We start from the raw sequence: 27637 nt of genomic DNA on the forward strand, positions 1-27637 counted from the left end.
TTTTATTGGGAGCAAACTAGGGGTTGAGGGAGTGGATTGCACTCATAATGTCTCTATTTGAAGACTATCCATCCATGTGGCATGTGGTAAAACCAACAGAACTCCCATGTTAATAGGCCATGATGAGCTGAGGGAAAGAAGCTGTGCTTCAAACGATTCATTCATTTAGTAAAATTAGTATAAGCCATTGGTTTTCAGCTGGGGAAGATTGTAACTCCTGCCCCAGCAGACAGTGGGCAATTTCTGGATATATTTTTGGTTGTCACAATTGCAGTGGGGGTGCTACTGCCATTTAAGGATCTAGAGGCTTGGAAAACCTCAAACAACCCAATACCACATGATCTTTTAACCACCCTAAGTGGCTTCTTATTTTAGGGCCTAATGTTTGGTGTTCTCTTTCAGGGACAGAGGACACAGTATACTCCCATGGAGCCATCACCTATCTTTCAATTATCAATGTTTTGCCAATCTCATTCTTTTTAAATGGCTCTACTGAGATATAATTCACATATCATACAATTCACCCATATTCACAGATATGTGCAACATCAGCACAATTTTAAAATATTTTCATTATTTCAAAAAAGAATCCCAAGCTCCTTCCTCCCAGTCTTAAGCAACTACTTGTATAGTTTCTGTCTCTATAGATTTCCCTATTCTGGGCTTTCAAATGAATGGGAACATATAGTATGTGGTCCTTGGTGACTGGTTTCTTTCTTTTTTTTAATTCTGTTTTATTGAAATATATTCACATACCATACAATCATCCATTGTGTACAATCAACTGTTCACAGTACCATCATATAGTTGTGCATTCATCACCCCAATCTATTTTTGAACATTTTCCTTATACCAGAAAGAATCAGAATCAGATTAAAAAATAAAAATAAAAAACACCCAAATCATTCCCCCCATCCCATCCTATATTTCATTTATTTTTTTGTCCCCATTTTTCTACTCATCCATCCATACACTAGATGAAGGGTGTGTGATCCACAAGGTTTTCACTATCACACTGTCACCCCTTGTAAGCTACATTGGTTTGATAGTTTCAGGTATTTACTTCTAGCTATGCCAATACATTAAAACCTGAAAGGTGTTATCTATATAGTGCATAAGAATGTCCACTAGAGTGACCCCTAGACTCCATTTGAAATCTCTCAGCCACTGAAACTTTGTTTCATTTCATTTCGCATCCCCCTTTTGGTCAAGAAGATATTCTCAATCCTTTGAGCAGGAGCACGACAGAATCCTAAGTGACTTTCTGGGAAGGTGGTTGCAGGGATGGTGAGTTGGCCTGGGGAGGGGAGGACGAGAGACAGCGAGGAGCGTCTGTTGGCTGAGATAAATAAGGATTTGAATTATGTTCAAAATAAATGAAAAGTTCCAGTGACTTTTTTTGTGGGTTGAGTGGTGGAGTTATCAATAGTGACTTAAGATTTCGAGACTGGTTAGGCTAAGACTTGAGGGCCAATTACGGAGAATGGAATGTGACCACTCTAGTTAATGATGAAAAGATCCATAAGGATCCTTAATTTGCTTGGATCTTTACTGGGAATTCTGTTCCCATAGAGCAACCACTGATAGCTATTGGATGCCATTAGCCTTGTCAGAAAACAGTCCCAGCCTGCTTTGATGACCTTGGTCAACACTTGTCCCTCAAGTCTGTGATAATGGGTTCCTTGTTGGCTGATTTCAAATAAAGAGAACAAGTTTTACATGAATACAGAGCTCTCTGTGTATGTCTTGAACATCCCCGTGTGGTTCTTTGTAGAGAATGAGACCCATTTGGTGTAGCATTGATGAGTATTGGTTGTAATAGATATTTAATAGCATATCACCAGGGGAATCTCCAGCTGTACTTCTGTGTTATAACAAAGCTGCCCAGAGCAAACTGAGGAAGGAGTTCTATAAACCTAAATATTGAATTCTAAGGAAATAGGATACTTAAAAGTCCATTTGAAAAATTTCAGGCTAGGAGAGGGCTGAGAATGTTTCCTTCTCTCCAGATACAGGGCCAATTTATGGCCTGTAGGCTCTAGGCACTGTGACATCCTCTCATACATATTTTTTATTTTTTTAATCATCATTTTACTGAGATATATTCACATACCACGCAGTCATACAAAACAAATCGTACTTTCGATTGTTTACAGTACCATTACATAGTTGTACATTCATCACCTAAATCAATCCCTGACACCTTCATTAGCACACACACAAAAATAACAAGAATAATAATTAGAGTGAAAAAGAGCAATTGAAGTAAAAAAGAACACTGGGTACCTTTGTCTGTTTGTTTCCTTCCCCTACTTTTCTACACATCCATCCCTAAACTAGACAAAGTAGAGTTTGGTCCTTATGGCTTTCCCAATCCCATTGTCACCCCTCATAAGCTACATTTTTATACAACTGTCTTCGAGATTCATGGGTTCTGGGTTGTAGTTTGATAGTTCCAGGTATCCACCACCAGCTACCCCAATTCTTTAGAACCTAAAAAGGGTTGTCTAAAGTGTGCGTAAGAGTGCCCACCAGAGTGATCTCTCGGCTCGTTTTGGAATCTCTCTGCCACTGAAGCTTATTTCATTTCCTTTCACATCCCCCTTTTGGTCAAGAAGATGTTCTCCGTCCCACGATGCCGGGTCTACATTCCTCCCCGGGAGTCATATTCCACATTGCCAGGGAGATTCACTCCCCTGGGTGTCTGATCCCACGTAGAGGGGGAGGGCAGTGATTTCACCTTTCGAGTTGGCTTAGCCGGAGAGAGAGGGCCACATCTGAGCAACAAAGAGGCATTCAGGAGGAGACTCTTAGGCACAAATATAGGGAGGCCTAGCCTCTCCTTTGCAGCAACCGTCTTCCCAAGGGTAAAACTTATGGTAGCCTCTCATACATATTAAATTCCACCCAATCTTGCACCTGAAGTAATGATTTTTTGCTCTAAAACTTATAGGATCTTTATGACAATATTTTTGAAAGTATGCATTTCAATTTGTAGCGTCTGAGCCATCAGGCCTTAAAGATAGAAAACAAAACAAACAAAAAAACCAACCCAAAACAGCTACTGTCCAGCTGCTATAACATTTTGGGATAGGATTCTTAGCCCTGGTAATCTTGTCTTATTCATCATCTGCAGATCCCACACCAATACTGCCCTTAGACCTGGACTAATGGGGCCCTAGCTCTAGGCTTCATGCTTTATCATTCCCATGGGCAAGGAATTGCCACGTCTAGGGGACTTGCCCATCCCGAGTCCTCATCCTCCTCCCAGACCACCCCAGGTATCGGTACCCTGGAATTCTCCACCCAACGTTTCCAGAGCCGGCTTTCAGGGTTGTGCCGGCCTCTTCACTCGGTCTGCCGCTGGAGGGCGCATCATGTTCTGTGGACATGCACTCCTAGCTCTAGGAGTGCCAAGTGGTAGCTCCTTGTGGGTGTGTGGACAGAGCCTGGATGTGCAGGGCTGGTCTGTACACACGTGTGAGTACAAGACCTTCACAATGCAGGGCTGAACCAAGGGTGAGCAGGAAAAAACGGTCAGACCAAAGGCTGGGGCCTGGCTCCCCACCTGCCAATAAATCCAGTGCAGAACTGAGATGGGCCTGAAAATTCTCAGTTTGAACCTGGTATGTTTGTCAAGGTAAGAGGCTAGGAAATATTTAACAGTCTATTGTCTATTTTTAAATATTTACAGGTATGGCATAAGAGCCTTCACTTGTATTTTTGTCCCAGTCCCCATAAATCTTAGGGGCAGTGCTTTCCCACATAATGCTTTACACTCATTTCACTAAATGTCTAATACTTCAAAGCAGCCTTAAGGGGAGGAATGAACTTTTCAGGAAGAACTCGTGACCACACATAACTGAAAAAATTCGTCTCTGTCTAATGACAAAGCCTGGGAGATAATACACACAATGAAAAGAATATCATGGTAATTTTGTAGGTCATTTATTTCCCTTTCAAAAATTTTTCCAATTTAAAGACATTTCAGCATGGGTTACTTTGGAGAAGGGGTGCAAGATAGAGATACTATTTATTAAGCATCCCCTCCGTGATGGACATTGCTAAACGCTTGAGAGCAGTCTCACTTCAACTACCCACAATAGCTTTTGTAAAAATGGTTTTATTTTCTCCTTCCTTTAAAGACCCTGAAACAGCTGATGGATTTGAACTGGAGACTAGAGAAATGGGAATGATCATGAAAGTTCCACTGGCATTCATGTATCAGAAAAACCTGTTTCCAATGATATGAATCGCAAACCCAACCTGATTTACATATAACGCAAATTTTTTGGATGGTTTTAATATACATTGAATTTTCCAGGAGTGCTACTGCCATGTAAATAGAGCAAACATCGAACTTTATTTCAGAAAATGATACTACCAATAGCAACTTTTGTAGCTATTACATTCACAATGGGTATCTATATCTATTTAAATGTCTAGTCCTTACTTCAAAATGTCCCTTATAAAGAAATGTCAACACTATTCAGTTACATACTGTTTTACTTAGACAAACGTATTCATTGTAAATAGGTGCAAGCATCTATTATGTCTTCTGTGTTTTGGACCTATTTTCATACTGAAATGCATAATTTTTATGATAAATTACTTCTCTTCCTTCTTTATATAGCAGTTAGATAATCATATTGAGTTTCTGAAATTGTGTGAGTCAATAGGTCCTGCTATGCATGATTTTGTTTTTCAGGAGTGCAAAGGAGGGGCCGGACAAAATATTTATTATAAGAAGAGGGCGTTGCGCGACCGAGTCTGCCTCACCCCACGCTGCGGGCTCCGCCCCCTGGTGCGCCGGGCGCGCTCCTGCCACATTCAACATGGCGGCGGCGTCATGCCGAGTCACGTGAGGCAATCGGCAAACGGCGTGCTCCACTCCAATCATGGCGGCCGCGGGACGAGCTGATGGCAGCGGGGCTTTGGAAACGTGTGGTCTGGAGCTGATTTTGGAGGCGTTGAAGCTGCTGCTGAGTCCGGGAGGTGAGAGGACGGATCTCGGCGCCGGGCTGGACCCGGGACTCACAGGGCTGTCCTCCAGGGCTTCCTTGCCTCCCGCGGCTTGCTTCCCTCAAGCCCTTTCTGGGACTCTCCGGACCTGAGGCCGTTCCCGCCCGGGTCCCTAAGGGGCTTTGGGCTTTGTCAGTTCAGCTTCATTTTACCCTTGAGGAAACCAGGGCCCAAGGAGGGGATAGGATCCGTTGAATACCAATGATAGTCAACATCTCTTGAGCACTTGCCTTGTGCTAGGCCCTGAGCTCAGCGCCTTGGATATAGTATTTCATTCATTCCTCACTGCAGCCCTCTGGGGAAACTGAGGTAAAGAGAAGGTAGGCCCTCATGATGAATAAAGGGAGGTCCTCAACCTCTTGAGGGTGCAGGGTCTAATGTGGATACTTGAGATTTGTACAAAATGCCAAGGAGTCTAAAAGAAGGCCCTAAAGAAGCAGTGGCATTTGAGCTGGGTTTGGGGAGTATTTAAGGATACACAGTTCAGTGGGAGAGATTTACAATCACTTTTACGCTTTTGTGGTGAGCTTTAGGATCTCAGGGACCTTGGGAGTGGTTTAACCTAGCACTCGTTTACAGCTGACACCGAGGCTCACTGAAGATTGAGTAAACTGGCCAAGGTCATGTAATCAAATTAGGGGCAGAACACAGACCTGGAACTGTTCTCTTCTCAGACCAAAGCACGTTTTTCAGTATGGAGCCTCTGCTGTTATTTAGAGCTTTGGGAAAGGACAGAAGAAATAGGGCCCTTTTTGTAATTGGAGTGTTTATTTGGGGAAAGGGGTTTGTAGAGGGAGCAGGGTTAGGACACATGAAGAGTCAAATTTGAGATACTCCAAAGGTGCAAAAAAGAACCTCCACAAACATTTCAAGCTACCTATGACAGGTGAAAAGAAGTTAGTAATAATAGTAATTGAGTGCCTACTAAGTATCAAGTTCCTGGGTATTAGATCTATATCACTTAATCCTCAACCATCCCATGAAGCAGATATTACTCGTATCCCATTTTACAGATGAGGGAACCAGGGCACAGGTATACTGGAAATTGCCTACTGTCAAACTAGGAAGTGGCAGAGCTAGGGTTTGAACTCAGGTTCCTTCCATATAAAACATTGCCCCCATTAAGACACAAACAGCAAAATACAGTTTTAGCTTGGTAATCAAGAGGTCATTTGTCTCGCAATTGCAACTATTTAGAACACAACTTAGATCAAATGAAATAAGCGAAAAGCCCTGGATGTAATCAGCTATCACAAAGCACATCTACTTCACTTATAGAAAACCTTGTCTAAATCTGTTCTAGAGTATGTGGTGGAGTTGCATACATGTACTTATTTAATTTAAAATAATGCATCCATTTCTAGTTGAAAAAGTAGTGTGGTAAAATATTATTTTGTACATGTAGTGTATTATATTCTGTGTGAATCCGCCTTTTTTTCCTTTACCATATTAGCTTCTGAGGGAATTAAAAATAACTGTTCTTAGTGAGTATTCAGATGTCTCTTATGGACCAAAGGTGTTGAGGAGACAAGATGAAAGTATGAGTTGAAATTATATCCAAGGAGATTTAAGTTTTTTTGATCCGTCTTTAAATTGACTACCCTTAAGGCAACATTTACTGCGAGTTACTTGTATTTAGTGTCCTGCTTTCAGTGCTATTGAGGATACAAAAAGTATAACAGCTTGTGCTCCCAAGCATCTTGTCTGTTTGGAGAGATGGTACTATACATATGTATACTATGCTATACATATACAAGAGATATCCAGTATGGCAGGATAGCACAAGTCCTGAATGGATGGTACAGCTAGCAGTTGGAGAGAGAAGAGGTTAGCAAAGGGAGGGGCTGTCAAAGAAAGCTGCAGAAGGGAAGAGGAATTGAGGCTAGGTGGGATTTACCTAGAAAGGAGGGATACCAACATTTTTCACTTTTGAGCCATCAGAAGTTGTGCTGCATAAAACATTTTCTCTTCCCCTGCTTTCCATATCTCTTCTCAACCATGGGGCAAATAGGAATAATATCTCCATCTCCAGACTTGGTTGTTGTGAATTGTACTAAGCAGAATTTGAAAGAAGTTTGTCAATTTTAGTGAAGTGTTTGTAAAAAATAGATGCCATTTCAGCAAGAGTTTTCCTGAAAAGTATACTTCCATGGTGAATATTGATTCATTAAACTGCCTTTAACTTTGAATTACATGGATGGTAGAAGTGGGGGAAGACAGGGTCGAAAATCCCAACAATTTGTACTTAAGGAAGCTGTGTCATATTTATTCTGGAATGCTGTATTGCTTTGTAATTTGAGCTTAATAAAAAAGTACCACACAATTTGTGAAGTTTGCTTGTAAATGTCAGAAAGCTTACAGGTTTAACTTGATGACTGCGAGGAATAGATAATGCTGTTAAGGAAGGCAGCATTTCTGGAAGTGTGATAGGTATGGTTTTAGGTGGTATGTAGAGAAACATTTTGAGGCTGAATAGAATAATGTATTGATAACAGCTTGGGCTCAGGAGCCAAACTGCCCCATTCACAAACTTGTCTTGGGCCAACAGCTTAACCTCAGTTTCTTCACCTGAAAATGAGACTATTAATATAATACTCCTTACCTCATAGGGCTGTTGTGAGGATTGAGTTAATATACATAAAGTACTTACAGTAATCTAGCTATTATTAATTTAAGTTTTTAGGAGTAAGTTAATTTAAAGAAATAATTAAACAAATAACAATATAGCAGGGACTCAGATAAATGGCAAAGATTGTGGAAATGGTGAGCAAATGACTGAAATTTGGAAAACGTTTTAAGGCAGTGGTTCTCAAACTTTGGTTTCAGAACAAATATTGGTTTCAGAATATTTACTGTGATATATATTTACTGTAACAGAAAGTAAGACTAAGAAATCTGTAAAATATTAACTTCATTTAGAAATAACAATAATAAACCATTAAATGTTAACATAATTACTTCTTTAATGAAAAATATACTTTGCAAACTAAACTATCATTGTTTTACATTTTTGCATGTCTCTTTACCATGCTTATTAGAAGACAGATTTTCATATGCTTCTCTATTCAGTCTTGCATAATATGTTGTTTTGGTTGAAGTAGATGAAGAAAATCTAGTATCACACAGATATGTAGTTGGAAAAGAGAGGAGATTTCAATAACCATTTCAAATAATTGTGTGTATTCTTCTTTTACACCAAACTCAACAAGAAGTGTTTTTTTAAGGGATAGTGGCAAATGTTGAATCTGAGTTATATCAGTGAACTTTTCATGCTTGGTACACTCATGAGATAATAAGAGTATAAAATGCAAATTCTGTCTTAGTATTGTGAAAATAGTTTTGACCGTATGGACCCACTGAAAGAATCTTGGGAAGCCCCTGGTTCCCAACCTGGGTCCCCACACCACACTGAGAGCTACTGTTTAAGGGAATACCTATATTTATTTTCAAGTATTATCTGTATTCTCATCACCAATACCTCTACTCATGATGAAGACCACCTTATTAAGGGGCTCTTGAAAAACTTAGCCAGTGGTTTTTGTTTTAAATCATTCTCTGTGTCCCATGTCTGGTAAGAGGTTTCTTGGTGATCTTAATGCTTAATGGCAACAAGCTATGAGAGCATCCATTTCTTTTATATGTCTAATTCTCATGCTTGTAGGTCACAACACTTGCCTTGGACAGTCCTTAGAAGTACTGCACAATTCTTACTCTTCTGTGTTTTGTTTTGTTTTTTCATTTTAAAAATTAATTTTATTTAAAAATTTACAAAATTTACAAGCACTCTATACCCACTAAGCAACAACTTCTCTTCCCTTTCCCATCTCCTGATAACCTGTAATCTATTTCTGTCTCTATGATTTTGCTCTTTCTAGATATTTCATATAAATGAAATCATACAGTATTTGTCCTTAGGTTCCTTGCTCATTTCACTCAGCATAATGTTTCCAAAGTTCATCCATGTTATAGCATATCCTAGAACTTCATTCTTTATGGCCAAATAATACTCATTTGTGTATATGTAATACATTTTGTTTATCCATTTATCATCAGTGGACACTTGGGTTGTTCTACCTCTTGTTTTTTGTGACCTATACTGCTGTGAACATTGGTGTCCAAATATCCACATTTTCAATTTCTTTGGCTATCTACCTAGGAGTGGAATTTGCTGGATCATATGGTAATTCTATATTTAACTTTTGAGGAACTGCCGTACTGCTTTCTGCAGAGGCTATACTATTTTACATTCCCACCAAGAATGCATGAGGGTTCCAATTTCTCTGCATCCCTTTCAACACTTGTTATTTTCCATCCTAGTGGGTATGAAGTGGTATCTCATTGTGGTTTTGATTTGCATTTCCTTAATGGCTAATGATGAATCTCTCTTTATATTGCTTATTGGCCATTTGTATATCCTCTGGAAAAATGTTCAAATCCTTTACGCATTTTTAAATTGGACTCTTTGTCTTCTTGTTGATTTGTAAGAGATCTTTATTTATTCTGGATATTAAGCCCTTATCAATATATGACTTTCAACTGTTTTCTCTCTGTAGGTTGCCTTTTCACTTTCTTGATGGTGTCCTTTGATGCACAAAAGCTTTTAATTTTGATGAAGTCCAGTTTATTGTTTCTTTTGTCACTTGTGCTTTTGGTGTCATAAATAAAATCCATTGCTAAATCCAAGGTCATGATGATTTTCTCCTATGTGATCCTATAACAGTTTTATGGTTTTAGCTCTTATATTTAGGTCCTTGATCCATTTTGAGTTAAATTTTGTATATGTGTGAGATAGGGGACCACTTTCATTCTTTTGCATGTGAATATCCAGTTTTCCCAACACCATTTGTTGAAGAAACTATTCTTTTCCCATTGTGTGTACTTAGCATCCTTGTCAAAAATCAATGTGTGGGTTTATTTTGGACTTTAAATTCTATTCCATTAGTCTATGTGTCTATCCTTATGCCAGTATCATAGTTTTGATCACTGAAGCTTTGTACTAAGTTTGAAATTGAGAAGTGTGAGTCCTTATAATTTGTTCTTTTTCAAAATTGTTTGATATTTGAGGGTCCTTTGAAATTCAGTGTGAATTGGAGTATCGACTTTTCCATTTCTGTGGAAAAGGCTGCTGGAATTTTGATAGGTATTACTTTGAATTGTAGATCACTTTTGGTAGCATTGATATCTTAACAATATTAAGTCTTCCAAGCCAGGGACACGGGATGTCTTTCCATTTATTTATGTCTTTCTTTCTTTAATTTCTTTCAGCAGCATGTTATATTTTCCAGTTTACAGGTTTTCACCTATTTGGTTAAATTTATACTTAAATATTTTATTCTTTTACATGCTATTGTAAATGGTATTTTTTCTTGATTTCTTTTTTGGGTTGTTCATTGCAAGTGTGTAGAAACAGTTGATTTTTTTTTTTATAAGAACTCTGATGTTATCACTTTTTTTGAGGTTTTTTTTTTTTTTTTTAAATAAAATACTGTATTTATATCGGGATTTTGAACATCACGACAAACAGGTCTTTCATTTAACCACCAAGAAACATAAATGAAAGTTATAAAGGAAAGGATAAATTGAATAATGTATGGTGGCATTTCAATAGAATAATCAGAGTTAAGTATTCATTTTCTTCTGTTCTAGCACTTAGGGTAGTAATAGGTAGTTTTTCCCATATACCACTCTCTTGTTAACTCTTTGTACAGGTGTCATACCTTAGAAGTAGATCATGCAAGAACTTATTTATATTTGTAGTACTAATCTGTCAGATATGTGACTTTAAACAACCCCTTTCAATCATGTTCTCCTTCAATATGGCACTGATACTTATAATCCTATAAACAAACTGTCATCACCCCATCCATTCCCGTACCTTTAAGTTCAACCTTATTAACAAGTCTGTGCATATTAGGTAATCACTCATCTTCTCTAGTTTCTGTCTATCTCTAGGTCTCCTATATTCTACATTCTAAGACACTGATTTTACATTATCCTAGGGGTTCATATTAGTGATATCACACAGAATCTCTCCTTTTGTTTCTGACTTATTTTACTCAGCATTGATCTCAAGGTTCATCCATGTTGTCACATGTTTCAGGGCCTCATTCCTTCTTTTTTTTTTTTTTTTTTAATAATTCAATTTTATTGAGATATATTCACATACCATACAGTCATACAAAGCGTACAATCAATTTTTCACAGTACCACCATATAGTTGTGCGTCTATCACCAAAATTAGTTTTTGAATGTTTTCATTACCACACACACAAAAGTAATAAGAATAAAAATTAAAGTGAAAAAGAACAATTAAAGTAAAAAAGATCATTGGTGTTATCACTTTTTTTTGAGTTTTTTTTAAAATTCAGTTTTATTGAGATATATTCACATGCCATACAATCATCCATGGTGTACAATCAGCTGTTCATAGTACCATCGTATAGTTGTGCATTCATCACCGCAATCTATTTTTGAACATTTTCCTTATACCAGAAAGAATCAGAATAAGAATAAAAAACAAAAATAAAAAAGAACACCCAAATCACCCCCCCATCCCACCCTATTTTTCATTTACTTTTTGTCCCCATTTTTCTACTCATCCATCCATACATTGGATAAAGGGAGTGCGATCCACAAGGTTTTCACAATCACACTGTCACCCCATTAATCTGCATTGTTATACAATTGTCTTCAAGAGTCAAGGCTGCTGGGTTGGAGTTTGGTAGTATCAGGTATTTACTTGTAGCTATTCCAGTACATTAAAACCTAAAAAGTGTTATCTATATAGTGCGTAAGAACGTCCACCAGAGTGACCTCTAGACTCCATTTGAAATTTCTCAGCCACTGAAGCTTTATTTCATCATTTCGCATCCCCCTTTTGGTCAAGAAGATGTTCTCAGTCCCACGATGCTGGGTCCAGATTCATCCCTGGGAGTCATATCCTGCATTGCCAGGGAGATTTACACCCCTGGGAGTCAGCTCCCATGTAAGGGGGAGGACACTGAGATCACCTGCCAAGGTGGCCTAGTTAGAGAGAGGGCCACATTTGAGCAACAAAGAGACACTCGAGGAAACTCTTAGGCACAATTATAAGCAGGTTTAGCCTCTCCTTTGCAGTAACAAGCTTCATAGGGACAAGCCCCAAGACAGAGGGCTCAGCATGTCAAGCCGTCAGTCCCCAGTGTTTGTGAGAATATCAGCAACAATCCAGGTGAGGAAGTAAAACACCTCTGCATCCTCCCCCAGTTCCTCAGGGGGACCCCGAATATATATTTTTATTCTCTGCCCAAATTGCTTTGGGATGTGTTGCTATTTCACTCTAACCTATACAGACCTGCCATATCTTACCTCCTATTCAAAATTCCATGTAATTGTGGTGAGAAACAGTTGATTTTTGTGTGCTATCTTGTACTCTGCAACTTGGCCAAATTCATTTATTAGCTCTAGTAGCTTTCTTGTGGATTCCTTTTGATTTTTTATGTATATAGGATCATGTCATCTGTGACTAGAGATAGTTTCATTTCTTCCTCTCCTGTTTGGATTACTTACATTTCTTTTTCTTGCCTGATTGCTCTGGCTAGAACTTCGAGGACAATGTTGTATAGCAGTTGTGAAAATGGGCATCCTTGTCTTGTTGCTAATCTCAGGAAGAAAACCTTAAGTCTTTCACCATTGCATATGATGTTAGCTGTGGGTTTTTCTTAAATGGCATTTATCATTTTGAGGAACTTCCCTTCTATTCCTAGTTTTCTGAGTGTTTTGTTCATGAAAGGGTATTGAATTTTGTCATATGCCTTTTCTGCATCTATTGAGATGATCATGTGTTTTTTTTTCCCCCTTCATTCTATTAATGTGGTGCATTACATTGATTTTCATATGTTGAACCATCCTTGCTTACCTGGGATAAATTCTACTTGGTCATGATATATAATTCTTTTAATGTGCTATTGGATTCAGTTTACTATTGTTTTTTGAAGATTTTTGCATCTATGTTCATAAGGGAAATTGGTCTGTAATTTTCTTTTCTTATGCTGTCTTTTTCTGGTTTTGGTATCAGGATAATGCTGGCTTCATAGAATGAGTTTGGAAGTTCCCACCTCTTGAATATATGGAAGAGTTTGAGAAGGATTGGCCTTAATTCTTCTTTAAATATTTGGTAGAATTCACTAGTGAAGCCATCTGGTCCTGGGTTTTTCTTTGATGGAAGGTTTTTGAATATTGATTAAATATTTTTACTACTTATAGGTCTCTTGAAATTTTCTATTTTTTCTTGAGTCAGTTTAGGTAATTTGTATATTTTTAGGAATTTGTTGCTTTCCTCCAGATGATCTAATTTGTTGGCATAAAATTGTTCAGAATATTCTCTTATAATCATTTTTATTCAGTAGGGTCAGTAGTGATGTCAGTATTTTCATTTCTGATTTTAGTTATTTGCATCTTTTCTCCCTCTCTTTCCTTTTGGGCCAGTCTCGCTAAAGATTTATCAATTTTTTAAAAAATCTTTTCAGGGAACCAACTTTTGTTTTCATTGATTCGATTGTTTTTCTATTCTCTTTTATTTATCTATACTCTACTTGAATATTAACTATTCACTTGCTTCTGCTCACTTTGAGTTCACCTTGCTCTTCTTTTTATACTTCCTCAAGATGCAAAGTTAAGTTACTGATTTGAGATTTTTCTTATTTTTAATATAGGTGTTTGTAGCTATAAATTTTCCTTCTGTTTTTGTTTTTACTCATGTTTAAATATTTTCTAATTTCCCTTGTGATTTCTGCTTTTGCCCATTGGTTGTGTAAGAGTGTGTTGTTTAATTTCCACGTATTTGCAAATTTTCCAGTTTTCTGTCTATTATTGTTTTCAAGCTTCATTCCATTGTGTTAGGAGACTTTGTATGATTTGAGTCTTTTAAAATTAATTGAGACTTGTTTTGTGCCCTAACATATTGTCTATCCTGGAGAATGATCCATGTGCTCTAGAGTACAATGTGTATTCTGCTGTTAGGTTAAATGTTCTATATATGTTTGTTACATCTAGTTGGTTTATGGTTTTGTTCAACTCCTCTATTTCCTTGTTGATCTTCTGTCTAGATGTTCTATCTGTTGAAAGTGGTATATTGAAGTCTCCAACTATTGTTGTAGAACTGTTTCTCCCTTCAGGTTTGTCAGTGTTTGCTTCTTATATTTTAGGGCCCTGTTGTTAGGTACATAGATGTTTATAATTGTTATATCTTTATTTGATCTTTTCATCAATATATAATGACCTTCTTTGTCTTTTATAAGAGTTTTTGACTTAGTCTAATATGTCTAATAGTAGTATATTAGTAGGTTAGTGTAGCTACCCCAGTTATCTTTTACTTACTATTTGCATGGAATATTTTTTTCCCATTCTTTCATTTTCAATCTATTTGTGTCTTTGGATCTAGGTGAATCTCTTGTAGATAGCAGTCTCTGCCTTTTGATTGGAGAGTTTAATTCATTTCCATTTAAGGTGATTACTGTTAAGGTAATAGTTACTTCTGCCATTTTGCTGATTGATTTTTGTATATCTTATTCCTTTTTTCTGTCTACTTTCCTCCATTACTACCTTCTTTTTTAGATGATCTTTTGTGGTGAGCCATTTTGAATCATTCTGATTTACTTTTGTGTATGTTGTTTAGACTTTTTTTGTGGTTACCATGGGGATTATGTTTAATATTTTAAACCTATTACAATTTAGTTTGTATGGATACCAATTTAACTTCAACAGCTTACACATGCTCTGCTCCTATATCCCTCTGTCCCTCCCCTTTATTTTGTTCTTATAAAATTATACTTTATACATTGTGTGCTCCATAATACTGGTTTATGATTTTTTAAACACTTGTATTTTAAGCCAAATGTCATTACAAATGAAAAATGCAATAATACTGACATTTATGTTTACCCATATATTTACCTATATTGGAGGTCTTCTTTCTTCCTATGACTTTAGTTACTATCTAGTGTCCTTTCCTTTCAACATGAAGGACTCCCTTTAGCCTTTTTAGCATTTCTAATAGGGATAGTGTACTGGTAATGAACCCTGTCAGCTTTTGTTATTTTGGAAATATTTTGATTTCTCCCTCTTTTTTGAAGGACATTTTTGCCAGATACAGTATTCTTGATTAACGATGTTTTCTTCTGGCAAGTTAAATAGGTTGCCCCATTGGCCTCCATGGTTTTAAAATAATCTGTTTCTTTGCTGAGATTCCCAATTTGTTCATTCATAATGAGAATATTTTCCTTCACATCCCTCAACATAGTTATAATAGCTGTTTTTAAATCCTTATCTGCTCAATCCAACATTTGGGTCATTTAGTGTCATTCTCCACTGATTGCCTTTTCTCTTGAGATTGGGTCACATTTTCATGTTTCTTGTATGTCTAGAACTTTTGGATTGTATCCTGTGGACATTGTGAAGGGTATGCTGCAGAAACTCTGGATTCTGTTATAGTCCTCCAAAGGGTATTGTTTTGTTTTAGCATGCAATTGACTTGGCTGACTCAAATTCCAAACTCTTGTCTCCCATGCAGGAATTCTTCAGTCTTAGCTGAGATACTTGAAGTGTTTCCCAAACATGCCAAATTCAAAGATCAGCCAGAGATTTGGGCACAATTTATAAACAGAATCGGTGACTTGTCATCTCTATCTCTTTCCTGCTGTATTTGCCCTGAATTTTATCCTTTAGTTCTTCAATCCAATAAGACGGTATGTTTCTATTACTATTTTGCTCCACTAAGGTGTGCCTTCAGGTTAAAAGGCAAGGAAATGCAGGAAATTCACTCAGTGTTTTTTCTTCTAGTGTCAGTTCTTCTCCAGTTTGCTCATTTTTGACACTTTCAGAGTGTCCAGAGTTTATAATTATCTCTGGAAAGACTGGTGTGTTAGGCATTTAAGTAGATCTTTAGTCATCACTCTTTCATTCAACTGACTAATAAATACTCATTTTGTGCCTACTTTATGTCATATACTATGCAAAGCACTGACCAAACAAGCAAGGTATGTTGCCTGTCCTCTTGAAGTTTAAAGTCTAGTGGAAAAGAAGGAAAATAAACATAGATAAAATAATTATTAATTGTGGTAAATACTATGGCAAAAAAAGATTGAATGCAACCAGAGTGTAAATGGGATGGGAGATGGCTTTTATGGTTAAGGTAGGCCACCTTTAAGGAGATAATGTTTAAAATGAAACTTCTGGATACCCTGTAATTCAGCATTTCCACACTTAGGTATATACATATCAGAAGAATATGCACACTTCCACCAAGAGACATGTATGTGAATGTTAAAAACAGCATTACTTATAATGGTTTCATACAACAAATAACAGTAGAATGGATGAAATAAATTATGTTGTAAATATATAAATTCTGGTATAAATTCACTGGAATACTATATGACAGTGAAAATGAAAAAATTACAGTTACACACAACAATGTGGATGAATCTCACAAACATAATATTGAACAAATAAATCCAGACATAAAAGAATACATTGTACAATTTCATTTATATAAAGATTATAAACAAGTGAAACTATAGTGATTAGGGATGCATGTTTAAGTGGTAAAAGTAAAGAAAAGCCAAAAAGGGATTATAGTAAAAATCAGATTAGTGGTTACCTTTGGTAAGGAGAATGGAAGTAATGACTGGAAGGAGGAGTGAGGGGGTCCTCTGGGGAAGTGGTGATGTCCTCTTTTTTTAAACGGGGTAGTGGTTACATTTGTGTTTCCTTTGTGATAATGCACTGAACTGAAGGTTTTTTTGTGTACATCCTTTTGTATGTATCTTATATTTTACGATTTTTAAAAGAGTTTTAAACATATTGAGACCTCTAGAATGAGCCATCTATGTTAAAAATTGGACAAGCGTTCCATATGGATGATACAGCGATTGTCCTGAGTTGGGAGTGAGTTTGGCCTCTTTGAAGTAGTGAAAGGAGAACCACGTGGCTGAAGTGCAGAAAGTCGGAGAATGAGTGGAATGAGATGAGGCTGGAGAAGCAGATGGGGCTAGATCATGAAGAGCTTTACACCATGGTTAAAACATCTATTTTAAGTATTAAGAGTATCCATTTTTCTGATGTGTGGAAAGTAGATGTTTGGAGGGAGGAGGGGTATAAGCAGGCAAGCCAGTTAGTAGGCTGTTGTCATTCAGTTCGAAGATGATCATGGACAAAGATTGTAGTGGTGAGATGGAAAAAATGGATGAATTTGAGAAATATTTTAGAAGCACAGCAGACAAGGTTTGATGATAGATTGGATAAGGTGGGTTAAGGGAAAGAATGGAGAAGACTGAATCGGTAACCATGTTGGATTGTGGCAGGTTGTTGGGATAATTGTGAGAATCAAGAGATGCATTTTTGCACGTTGTTATTGAGATGCCGAAGAAACATCTAAATGGAGATGTTAAGTAGCAGTTGGAAATATGTATCCAGAACTTAGAGGGTAGACATGCGCTGGAGAAATACATTTGGGAACTGTTGATTTGTGGATGGTTTTTAAAGACCCGGGCCTGAGTAAGATCATCTTGGAAGAGAGGACAGGGTCTAGGACCAAGCCCTGAAGCATTTCCATAGGTGGTAGAGGAAAAGGAGTCAGCATAGGAGACATTGAAGGAATGGCCATTTAGGTAGGGGAGAAACCAGGAGAGCATGGTGATACAGAAGCCAACACTGTTTCAAGAAGGGAGTAGTCAGCTATGTCAACCTCTGTTGAGAGCATGTAAGATCTCCTTCACCAGTAGACGGCAGAAAAAAAGCATTTTAGGAAAGGTAGGGAAAAACAGAAAATAGATATTTCAGGGGGAGGGGCAGCAGTGATTAATCTTTGAACCCTATGTCTATGTACTGTGATCTCTCTTACTAGAATTTAAGTTCCATGAGGAACTTTATTTTGTCCAATGCTGTATCTCCAGTACCTAGAACAGCTTGACTGAATGAATGTTCTTTATTTCTGTTCTAGCTACAATTTAAGCCTTGTAAGATGATGGAGACATGGTCTCTGCCCTCAAAACATGTGGGGAATAGAAACAAACTACATGAAATATAATGTATTAGGTATACTATTCCAGTTGCATCCAAAGCATGTATAGGAGGGCAGGAAGTACAGTCTTGAATTTTGCCTAGCCTGGGTTGGCATGATTTGGGGAGACTTTCCAGAGTCAGTGACATTTGAGCTAGGCCTCAGAGGATGAACTGGGGCAGGCAAGGCATTTCACATAGGAAAGTACAATTTATTTTTCATGTATGTAATCTCCCTTTTTTTTTCCTTCAAAAGGATCGGGCTCAAGTTCACTACAGATCACAAAGCATGACATCTTATTGGCTACTTTAAAAGCTAACTTGTCTGCTTTGGAGGACAAATTTCTGAAGGATCCTCATTGGAAAAAATTGAAACTCCTGAGAGATGAAATTGCCAGTAAGGCAGAATGGCCACAGAACTCTGTGGATGTCACCTGGAGTTTTACCTCGCAAACCTTGTTGTTGCTGTTGTGCTTGAAGGAAACCATGATCTGCCTTGCAGCTGATTTCAGTCCAAGTAAACCTAACCCTAGGACTCCAGAAGTTGCTCCTGCCCTGAGCCCTGATACACTTAGTATCTCACAGCAAAAGACTGTCCAGTCAGCTTTGCAGTTTGTAGTCACCTTGGGAGTCTGCCCCTATCTCATACCTGGTGTTGGAGTCCCTTTGAGATACAGGACTGAGTTTGGTGCTGTTGTTCAAGATGTGGTGTGTCTCGATGCTGCCCCTGATGCAACCCGGAGACTGTACACCAGCTGCAAGGTCCTCCTAAATATTGCTCAAAACACATCTCTGGGGAGCTTGATTTTCTGCCGCCATTTTGGAGATATTGCAGCTGGTCTGTGCCAACTGGGATTCTGCCCAACCAAAAGAAAACCACTGAAACCTATGGAAGAGGTAAATGTACACTGAGTGTAAGTGTGTGTCTCTGTGTGTGTGAATAGTGAATATGTGTATATATTTGTATGTGGTTGTCATGAAAGACAACTCAGTTCTTTGGCAAAAGGGTTGAGCACTTACTACATGGAGGCACAGAGGTGAAAACCTGCATAGTAAGGATTATGGTCTCCTAACCTCTGCATCGTTGGAGTGTCTTGTTTTTCATAGTGGGCTTGGGACCACATCTGATAGTCCACAAGCTAACGACATAACAGGGAGGTGCCACCCACACCTGCAGTCTTTGGGCAGGAGCCGGCCGTGCCAGAAAGACAAACCATGTGATTAGGGGGTTGGGGCTTTGAGCCCAACTTCGATCTCCAAGGAGGGGAGGGGACTGGAGATTGAGTTCAACCACCTGGACATTGATTCCATCAGTCGCACTTATGTAATGAAACCCCATATAAACTCTGGACACTGGAAGCTCCAGTGAACTTCTGTGATTGGAATAAACTTGGCTGTGCTGGGAGGGTGACATGTTCTCACTCACATGGAGAGGACGCTGAAGCTTGCATTTGAAACCCTCCCGGTCTCACCTTATGAGTCTCTTCTTTTAGCTTCTTTTTATTATATGCTTATAAAACCATAATTGTAAATATTAAAAAAAAACCCACAAAAATGCAAAGTCCTAGAATTCTTAATGCCAAAGCATATCCAGTGAATAAATAGATATTTTTGGAGGGATGCACCTTTCGTTCGTTTGACACTAGTCCTTTGCATATCCTGAGTCCATTTTACCCATCCATTCTTGTCATTTTGTGGAACAGAATTTCAGGCTATTTATTTGAGCCTTTGTTTCCTCTTTTATAAAATGTGTCTAATTATCCCTACCTTAGAGGTAGTTGTGAGGATTAAGGATAGGGTAATGTACATAGAATACCTAACCCAATCTCCAGTAGTTCTCATCAAAAAGTAATTACTAGTAATATTGAAATTAAACTATTCATACCTCCTTAATTAAGTTCTTGGGAGAATGAAATGAGATAAAGTGCGGAAAGCACCTGGTACACTGCATAACTCAGTCAATGATCATTATGTTTTAGGTGTTTTGAGTAGGTGTCCATTTTTGCTGTCATTCAATCAGTAGGCATTTGAGTACCTGAACTACAAAAGGTGCTGTGGAAGTTACAGAAACATAAGAACCATACACTCTTTGGGGAGACAAGACTCACAGGTCTGCTGTAGCTGAGACCACTATTCTGTCTAGAAGAGGATCACTGGCAATTTGCCTCTGTAAATGTACAACAAAGAAAAGCAGAAAAGAATGTGCTCTCCCAAGAGAAGAGGAATGAGCTGAGCTATGTATGCCCAAACCCCCCAATAAGTGAGTTTATTCCAAACTCACCAATAATATAAGTCCCATCTCCTCTCCTGCCCAAAAGTGGAGGAGTGAGGGGATGGGGAGAAGGCCAGGAGTGTTTCAGCAGTACAGCTTCGTCTGTGTGGAAAGAAATCAAGAGTATCTTCATACAGTGTTATAAAACATTACCTTTAACTACTGCCTGCTTGGTTTGTATTCCACTAAAGCCAAGTGTTTGTTTCTTTTAGGTTTTAAATGAAGAGGAAAGAACCCTATCTAGGCAGGCCTTGAAAGACATCCTGGATCAAGTGTATCAACCACTGGCTGTCCGGGAGTTACTTATCCTCCAGGGAGGCCCACCCCAGGTATTCAGGCCTGGGGACCCTTGTGGGTGAATCATTAATGATCAAGTGTGGGGTGCTGTCTTCTATTCCTGGAAATTAGACATTTAACAATCTAGTTGAGCCTTATTTCATCTTTTAGATATTAAATTGTATTTATAAAATTGAAATACACTGACCCTTAAGATAATTTAAAATGATTATTCTTGTTAATGGAATGATAGACAATTCTTCCAAATATTGTGGTCACTTTTTTCAAGGCTTATGGCAGTTTGATTTAAAATGTATTTTATGCATCCTGAGACTGAATCTTTCTTTCTCTCTTTTTTTTTTTAACTAAAATTTGGTTGGTTGAAGCAGAGATTAGTTGGATTAACTTTGTGTTCCTAGGATCCATATTTTGTTCAATGATATATTTGTCTATTTCTGGACTTGAAATTTCACTTGGTATTTCCCAAGTACTATATTTTTACTTTCTTAAAAGCGATGCTGAAGAAGTTTTCTGTAAGGGAGAGAGTGTTTTTATTTTTTATTTTTGGAAGAAATATTAACCTTTTTTAGTCTTTTGAAGATACTGTTATCAGTATGATTCAGTACTTTTGTTTCTTTAATAATTTCTGTGTGTCATTTCTATTTCACTGACATTCAGAATTCATATGTTCCTCTTTCTTTTTTCAGTCCAGCACTGATGTGAAGATGCAGTTTGGGTCTCGGGCCCCATCCTGGCTTCGGCGTCTATGTGGGCAGCTGCTCTCCGAAAGGTTAATGAGACCTAATGGTGTTCAGGCAGTAGTCCGGGGCATTTTGGAAGGAGCAGGTGGTAAGAAATAAAATGTCTGTGTTACTTTAGTATCCAGTACCCTTTGAGGCAGAGTCTGAAGTGAATTATTGGTGTTTAGCATCTGTCTTTAAAACTTGATTGAAACTAATCTGTCTGTTGTGGAGACTGAGGAGATTAGACTTGGAGGTCCTTAATGAACTTTTCTGAAGAAGCTCATTCTCTTGCCATTTTTCTAAAACACTCACTGTGACTCACTGCTTACAGTTTCAGAGCTGTTTCAAATAATTTATAATGTCAGAGGAAAACATTGCACAGTAAGTTTTGAAATAAAAACCCTAAAGAAAGTATGAAATTCTCCGTGGAAAAGGGATTTGTACCAAGATGCTAAAGGTTACTTTAATTCAGGACCTACAATATAAAATAGTTCTCTTGAAGCTGGAGATATCTTTGAGATGCAAATCTCTCAAATTATATTATCCAGGTCTTCACCAAAAGGAAAAAGTTAATTATCACGCCAAGCGTGGCAGTAGTTTTTAATTTATATTTTTGTTTTATTTTTTAAACAAAATTGTACATGCACATAGTTGAAACAGTCAAATATCTCTACAAGGCTTATAGTGAAAAATAGCAGTCCTTCGCACCATTCCACTCCATTTCCCATCCCCAGAAGCAAATGCTTTGAACTGTTTTAGCTGCTTCTTCTGGTATTTACCTCCATACCTGTAACTAATATGCTGATACTATTACTATTTTTTTTTGGGGGGGGGAGCTTAATTTAATTTAAATTTTTTAGCTGTGTTGTTTTACCAATCTATGAGAAAATTTTTATTACATTCAAATTCAAAGAAATCATAATTCCCATTTTTCTGAATTAACAAGAAACTGAGAAACTTTTTTTTTTTATAATCTAAGAGTCATTTTCACGTTTCTTCTTTTGCAGAAATAATCTAACTTTTTAGTGCTTTTTTTTCCCTTAATAATTACTAAGTTTAACTTCTGAGCCCTGAAATATAATATGTACATATGGCCTGGACAGGACTTTTCTAGCCATTTATCATATGACTTAAGAGTCCGTTTTCTTTGTACTTCAGTCTTGTACCATTTGCTAAACCTTGACAGATCAGCTTCATTGCTGCTGGATTCTTTCGTTTGAGATTTTTTTAATGTGGCTTTTATTTCGACAGTCTCTTATATGTTCACTCAATGTACTTTTCTGACCATGCTCCCAATTTTTTTATTTAGAAAATATGGTCAGCATGACTTTAACCAAGAAGTGGAGAGAAATTTTCTGCTTCTTTTTGAGAAAAAATAATGTGGTTTTTTTAACTTTCAATTTGACTTCATATTTCAAATAGCTTTCTAAAAAAGATGTTAATTGTCACTGTAAAATTCTTGGAAAGTACAGAATAGCATAAAAAATCAAATGACTGTCCCTGTTGGAATAGTTTGAGCACCCTTACTTCTGTTGTTTTCCCTATGCATGCTTCTTCCTTTTTACAGTGCAACAGCCACTTGGGGGGCTTTTTTTTTCCCCAGAAGGCTACTGAGTTAAAAGTTATTCATGGGGCATTCCAATGCCCAGATAATGCCAGCATTATTAGCATGTATTTTACAATATAATTTTTGAAAGTGCAGGGTCATCATTTGACAAATGTCATATCAACTAATTGTAAGCATACACACTTTATATTTTTAAAAAAATGTTTGCTTCATAAATCCCCAGAATGATCTTACTTTTCACATATGCCAGACATTGCCTAGTATAACTCCCTTGAAAATAGCAAGGCACAGGATTTTCTAGGAATTTTTTGGATATAAATTCACTAAGTTTGTGTCTATGAAACTAAAATAAGTATGGAAATAGATCACTTAGGAAACTGGCTCCCCTGGGATCTGGCATGGTGTTGAGGCACTTCTGGGTGTGCAGCATCTTCTTGCAGGTGGAGGGGCTGGAGAAAGAATGAATGAGACTCGAGGCCACATTTTGAATCCAGGTCAGGCTGAGGGTACTACGGTTGGTTGACCAGTTGTCTGGAAAGTGTAGGATGCACTGGACCAAGCTGAGGGGAAGGCTCTCAGAGCAATCTGAGGCCTTTCTCTCTCTCATCTGTCCCAGGGAAACAGGTCCTGGCCAGCAGTTGTAGTCCCTCAGGGCCATGCGAACGGGGTGAGGGTTTCAAACCCATGCAGGTGAAATCCAGTAGTGGTCCAGAACTGGATGGATCTGAAAGGGTGCTGTATTTTCTCCTGCCCATGCCGTGCCTGCTAGCTGCAGCAGCTGTGGTTCCTTATGGTCTTGAGGATCTGGGAACCCTTGCTGAGCTCTTCCAAGCCAGGCATTCCAGATCTTTCTGAAACTGTGGTGGAGCTCCTGGATTCCCCATGTCTCCAGATGAACCATTTACTCAAAAAATGATTAAAGATTTTCTCCAGAGTCCATAAGACACTCTTAAATCTGGATACATTAAAACAAGAAAAGGGACTGTCCATAATTCATAGAACATTTTTGCTTTGGCCTTAAAATAAATACAAGCCACAGTTCTCGATCCTGCTTGCCTCCATTCTCTTCTCTAAAGTGAGCAGATTTCTTCTTGCACACTTCTATTCTAGGGGGCACTGACCACTCTAAGCTGTGCTTAATGTTCCTAGGATAGCTGGATTATATTTATTTCCATTACTGCATGGTAATATATACTAAAATTTTATCAAGTGTTTACCAAATGCTAAGACACTCTTTTAAGTACTCTAAATGTACTTAAAGTTATAAAATAATCCTGTGTGCTAGGTAATATAATCTACATTCTAGAGGAAACTGATGAAAGGTTAAGTAACTTGCTGGAAGACCACATGGCTGATAAATGACAGAGGCGAAGCTTAAAATCCAGGCTTCTTGATAGATCCCAGGTTCTTAATTCTGCCTCCCAATAGTGTGGGCATTTCCAGCATGCAAGTCTTGGTTCAAGCTGCTTTCTCTGCCTGGAATATCTTTCTTGGTCTGCCAGGTTGAGAGGGAGGGGCTACCAGGTGGAGAAAATGTCACATTCAAAGACACAGAAGCAGGCTAACACTGTTTCGGAGGCTGGACGCTTGCTTCTTCCCGGGGTCAGTAGCATCTGGTGCCGACTTGCCGCAATCCTTGGAGATCCTTGGCTCGTTTCTCTGCTTTCCATCACGAGGCAATGTCTTCTTCTTTTCTCTGATACTATGACTTTTTAGCTTTTCAGTTGGGCATAAATCTATCAACTCACCATGTGTGGAAGAAGAGGATTTTGTTCTTTTTCACAGTCCTGCTACCATTCCCCCAAGCATAATTACCATCTTCCCATCCCTTTAATATAATGGTATCTTAATTTTGGTTAGATCAATTTTCAGTGTTTACATTATTCTACCTATGTAATTATATTTATAACTGAATCATGTAGTATACTATGATTAATTTTCCTTTATTTACACAGCTTTTTATACTTCCTGGAGCTAATAATTACCTTTTTGTTTGTTTGGTTAGTTTTTGGTGTACTTATCACAATCTATTATCAGTCTCTCCTTGGAATCTCCTTTTTCTGCATTCAGATACATCAGATATTCTTTCAGTTTTATCTTCCTGGAAGCATCTCTCTCTCAGCCTTCTGACTTGCTCTAATGGGTACTGGTTCCCTTATCTACAGTTACCATCCTAAGATCTCCCTTCCTGGGATTCTGCTGATCTCTTTGCCTTTCTTTTGTGTTTGGTCCCTTATCTCCTGTATCCTATGTTTATTAGTTTCCTATTGCTGCTGTAGCAATTACCACAAGCTTAATGGCTTTTTGATGGAAATGACATTTAAACTGAGCCCTGGAGGCTGAGTTGGAATTTACTAGCCAAAGAGAATAGCAGGAGTGAAGGGCCTGAAGTAAGAAAGAACATAGTGTTCTTGAGGAAATTTTGGTGTGGGTAGAGCGGTGAAGGCAGAGAGTAGAGAGAAAGTGGTATGAGATGAGGTTGGAGAGGTGGGCAGGGGTCACATCATTAAGGCCTTTGTTCTAGTTTGCTAATGCTGCTGAAATGCAAAACACCAGAAATGGATTGGCTTCACTGGAGGATGGCCAATGTTGTCCGGAAAATCTCTGTTAGCTGGGAAGGCACATGACTGGAGTCTGCTCCAAAGTTCTGATTTCAAAATGGCTTTCTCCCAGGACGTTCCTCTCTAGGCTGCAGTTCCTCAAAAATGTCACTCTTAGTTGCACTTGGGATGTTTGTCCTCTCTTAGCTTCTCTGGAGCAAGAGTCTGCTTTCAACGGCTGTCTTCAAACTGTCTCTCATCTGCAGCTCCTGTGCTTTCTTCAAAGTGTCCCTCTTGGCTGTAGCTCCTCTTCAGAATGTCACTCACAGCTGCACTGACTTCCTTCTGCTTGTCAGCTCATTTATATGGCTCCACTGATCAAGGCCCACCCTGAATGGGTGGGGCCATGCCTCCATGGAAATTATCTCATCAGAGTTAACACCCACAGCTGGGTGGGGTGCATCTCCAAAGAAACACTCAAAGAATTACAATCTAATCAACACTGATAACATCTGCCCACACAAGATTACATCAAAGATAATGGCGTTTGGGGGACACAATATATTCAAACTGGCACAGCCTTATAGCCCCAGTTCGGGATTTTGAACTTTATTTTGAGGACAATGAGAAACCATTGAATGGTTTTAAGAAGGAGAGAGAGACATGATCAGATTTACATTTTAGAAATAACTATCTGGAGGTGGTGTGAAGAATGGGTTAGGTAAGAGCAGAAGCAGGGATATCAGTTAAGAAGCGGTCATCTGAGAGATCATGGTGGCTAGGTTCGGTGCTGTGGCAGGAGAAATGGAGAGAAGTGAATGAATTTGAGAGATATTTAAGGAGTAGAGTTGCCAGAACTAAATGAAGGGCTCGATATGTGGGGAGAGAAGAATCAATCTTGACTTTGCATTTCTGGCCAGGTAAATATGGCTTGGTCTTGTTATAGAGAGGTGAGGTCAGTGTGATTGGCAGGTAGTAATAGATTTGGTCTAGAGTGACTACAATAGTGCTTCCCCTCAGTTCTGCCTGCAATGACTTCCAAGGCCAATGAAATGATAAATTATCATTTACCTATGAGAAGTTGTCACATGCAAATAGGTTCTTGCATCTTCCCTTTTCATTGAAGGGCTAGATTTCACCCAAGGGTGAATCTATAAGAAAATTAGAACTCGTTTTTTGTTATGAGCTTTGTTTCTGAATTTTATATGTATTATCTATTTATATCTTGTTTCGTTAAAAAAAAAATGGTTGGAGGCAGTTAAAATTGTACAGCCATCACCACTGTCTAATTCCGGAACATTTCATCATCCCAGAAAGAAACCCCATACCCATTAACAATCACTCCCCATTCCCCACTCCATGCCAGACCTTGACAATCACTAATCTACTTTCTGTCTTTATATATTTGCCTATTTTGGGTATTTCATACATGAAATCATACAATATGTGATGTGGCCCTTTGTGTCTGTTTTTTTCACTTAACATAATATTTTTCATGTTTATCCAGGTTGTAGCATGAATCAGTACTTTATTCCTTTTTATATATTAAGTAATATTCCTTTATATCAGTTTGCCTGATAATTTTGATTGGATGTTGGGCATTTTGAATTTTATGTTATTGGGTTCTGGATTTTGTTGTATTTCTTTGTTGCACTTTATTTTGGGATAAAGTTAAGTTGCTTGGAATCAGTTTGATTCCTTTGAGACTGGCTTTTAAACGTCATTAGTATGGGTCTAGAGCAGCCTTTAGTCTAAGATGTTTGGTCCACTACAAAGGTAATACTTTTCTGAGGATTCTACTTGATGCCCTATTTATTAGGAAATCTCTCCTTGCTGGCTGGTGGGAACAGTAAAACTCTTTCCAGTCCTGTGTGAGCTCTGGGGATTGTTCCACCTACTCCTTTCTGGTGGTTCTTGTCCCAGCCTTGGATACTTTTCTCACATATATGCAGATCATGCTCCGCCAAAGACTGAGAGAGGGCCAACCCCTTTGCAGATATCTAGGGCTCTCTATGTGTAGCTCCCTCCTCCCTGGTATTTTGCCCTGAAAATTCTAGCTGCCTTGGCCTCCCTGAACCTTGAACTCTGTTTCTTCAACTCAACAAGATGCCCGGCTCTGTTTAGGCACCCCTTTGCTGTGCTGCGACTTGGAAACGCTCTTCACGTGGTAAGCTAGGGC

The 27637-nt window shown here is 38.2% G+C and overlaps 1 protein-coding gene across 1 annotated transcript in view; it reads left to right on the forward strand.

Annotated features, from left to right (window-relative positions):
• The first annotated feature begins 4849 nt into the window (after positions 1-4849).
• The window catches only part of TANGO6 (transport and golgi organization 6 homolog), a 240357-nt gene continuing 217569 nt past the window's right edge, over positions 4850-27637 (forward strand). Inside the window, exons 1-4 of the mRNA XM_037815789.1 lie at positions 4850-4995; positions 18317-18957; positions 20545-20661; positions 21316-21457. Coding sequence (XP_037671717.1) covers positions 4899-4995; positions 18317-18957; positions 20545-20661; positions 21316-21457 — 997 coding nt within the window. The 5' untranslated portion in view covers positions 4850-4898. The remainder of the gene's footprint in view (positions 4996-18316; positions 18958-20544; positions 20662-21315; positions 21458-27637) is intronic.

This window comes from Choloepus didactylus, chromosome 22, assembly GCF_015220235.1.
Source record: "Choloepus didactylus isolate mChoDid1 chromosome 22, mChoDid1.pri, whole genome shotgun sequence".
Taxonomy (NCBI): Eukaryota; Metazoa; Chordata; class Mammalia; order Pilosa; family Megalonychidae; genus Choloepus; species Choloepus didactylus.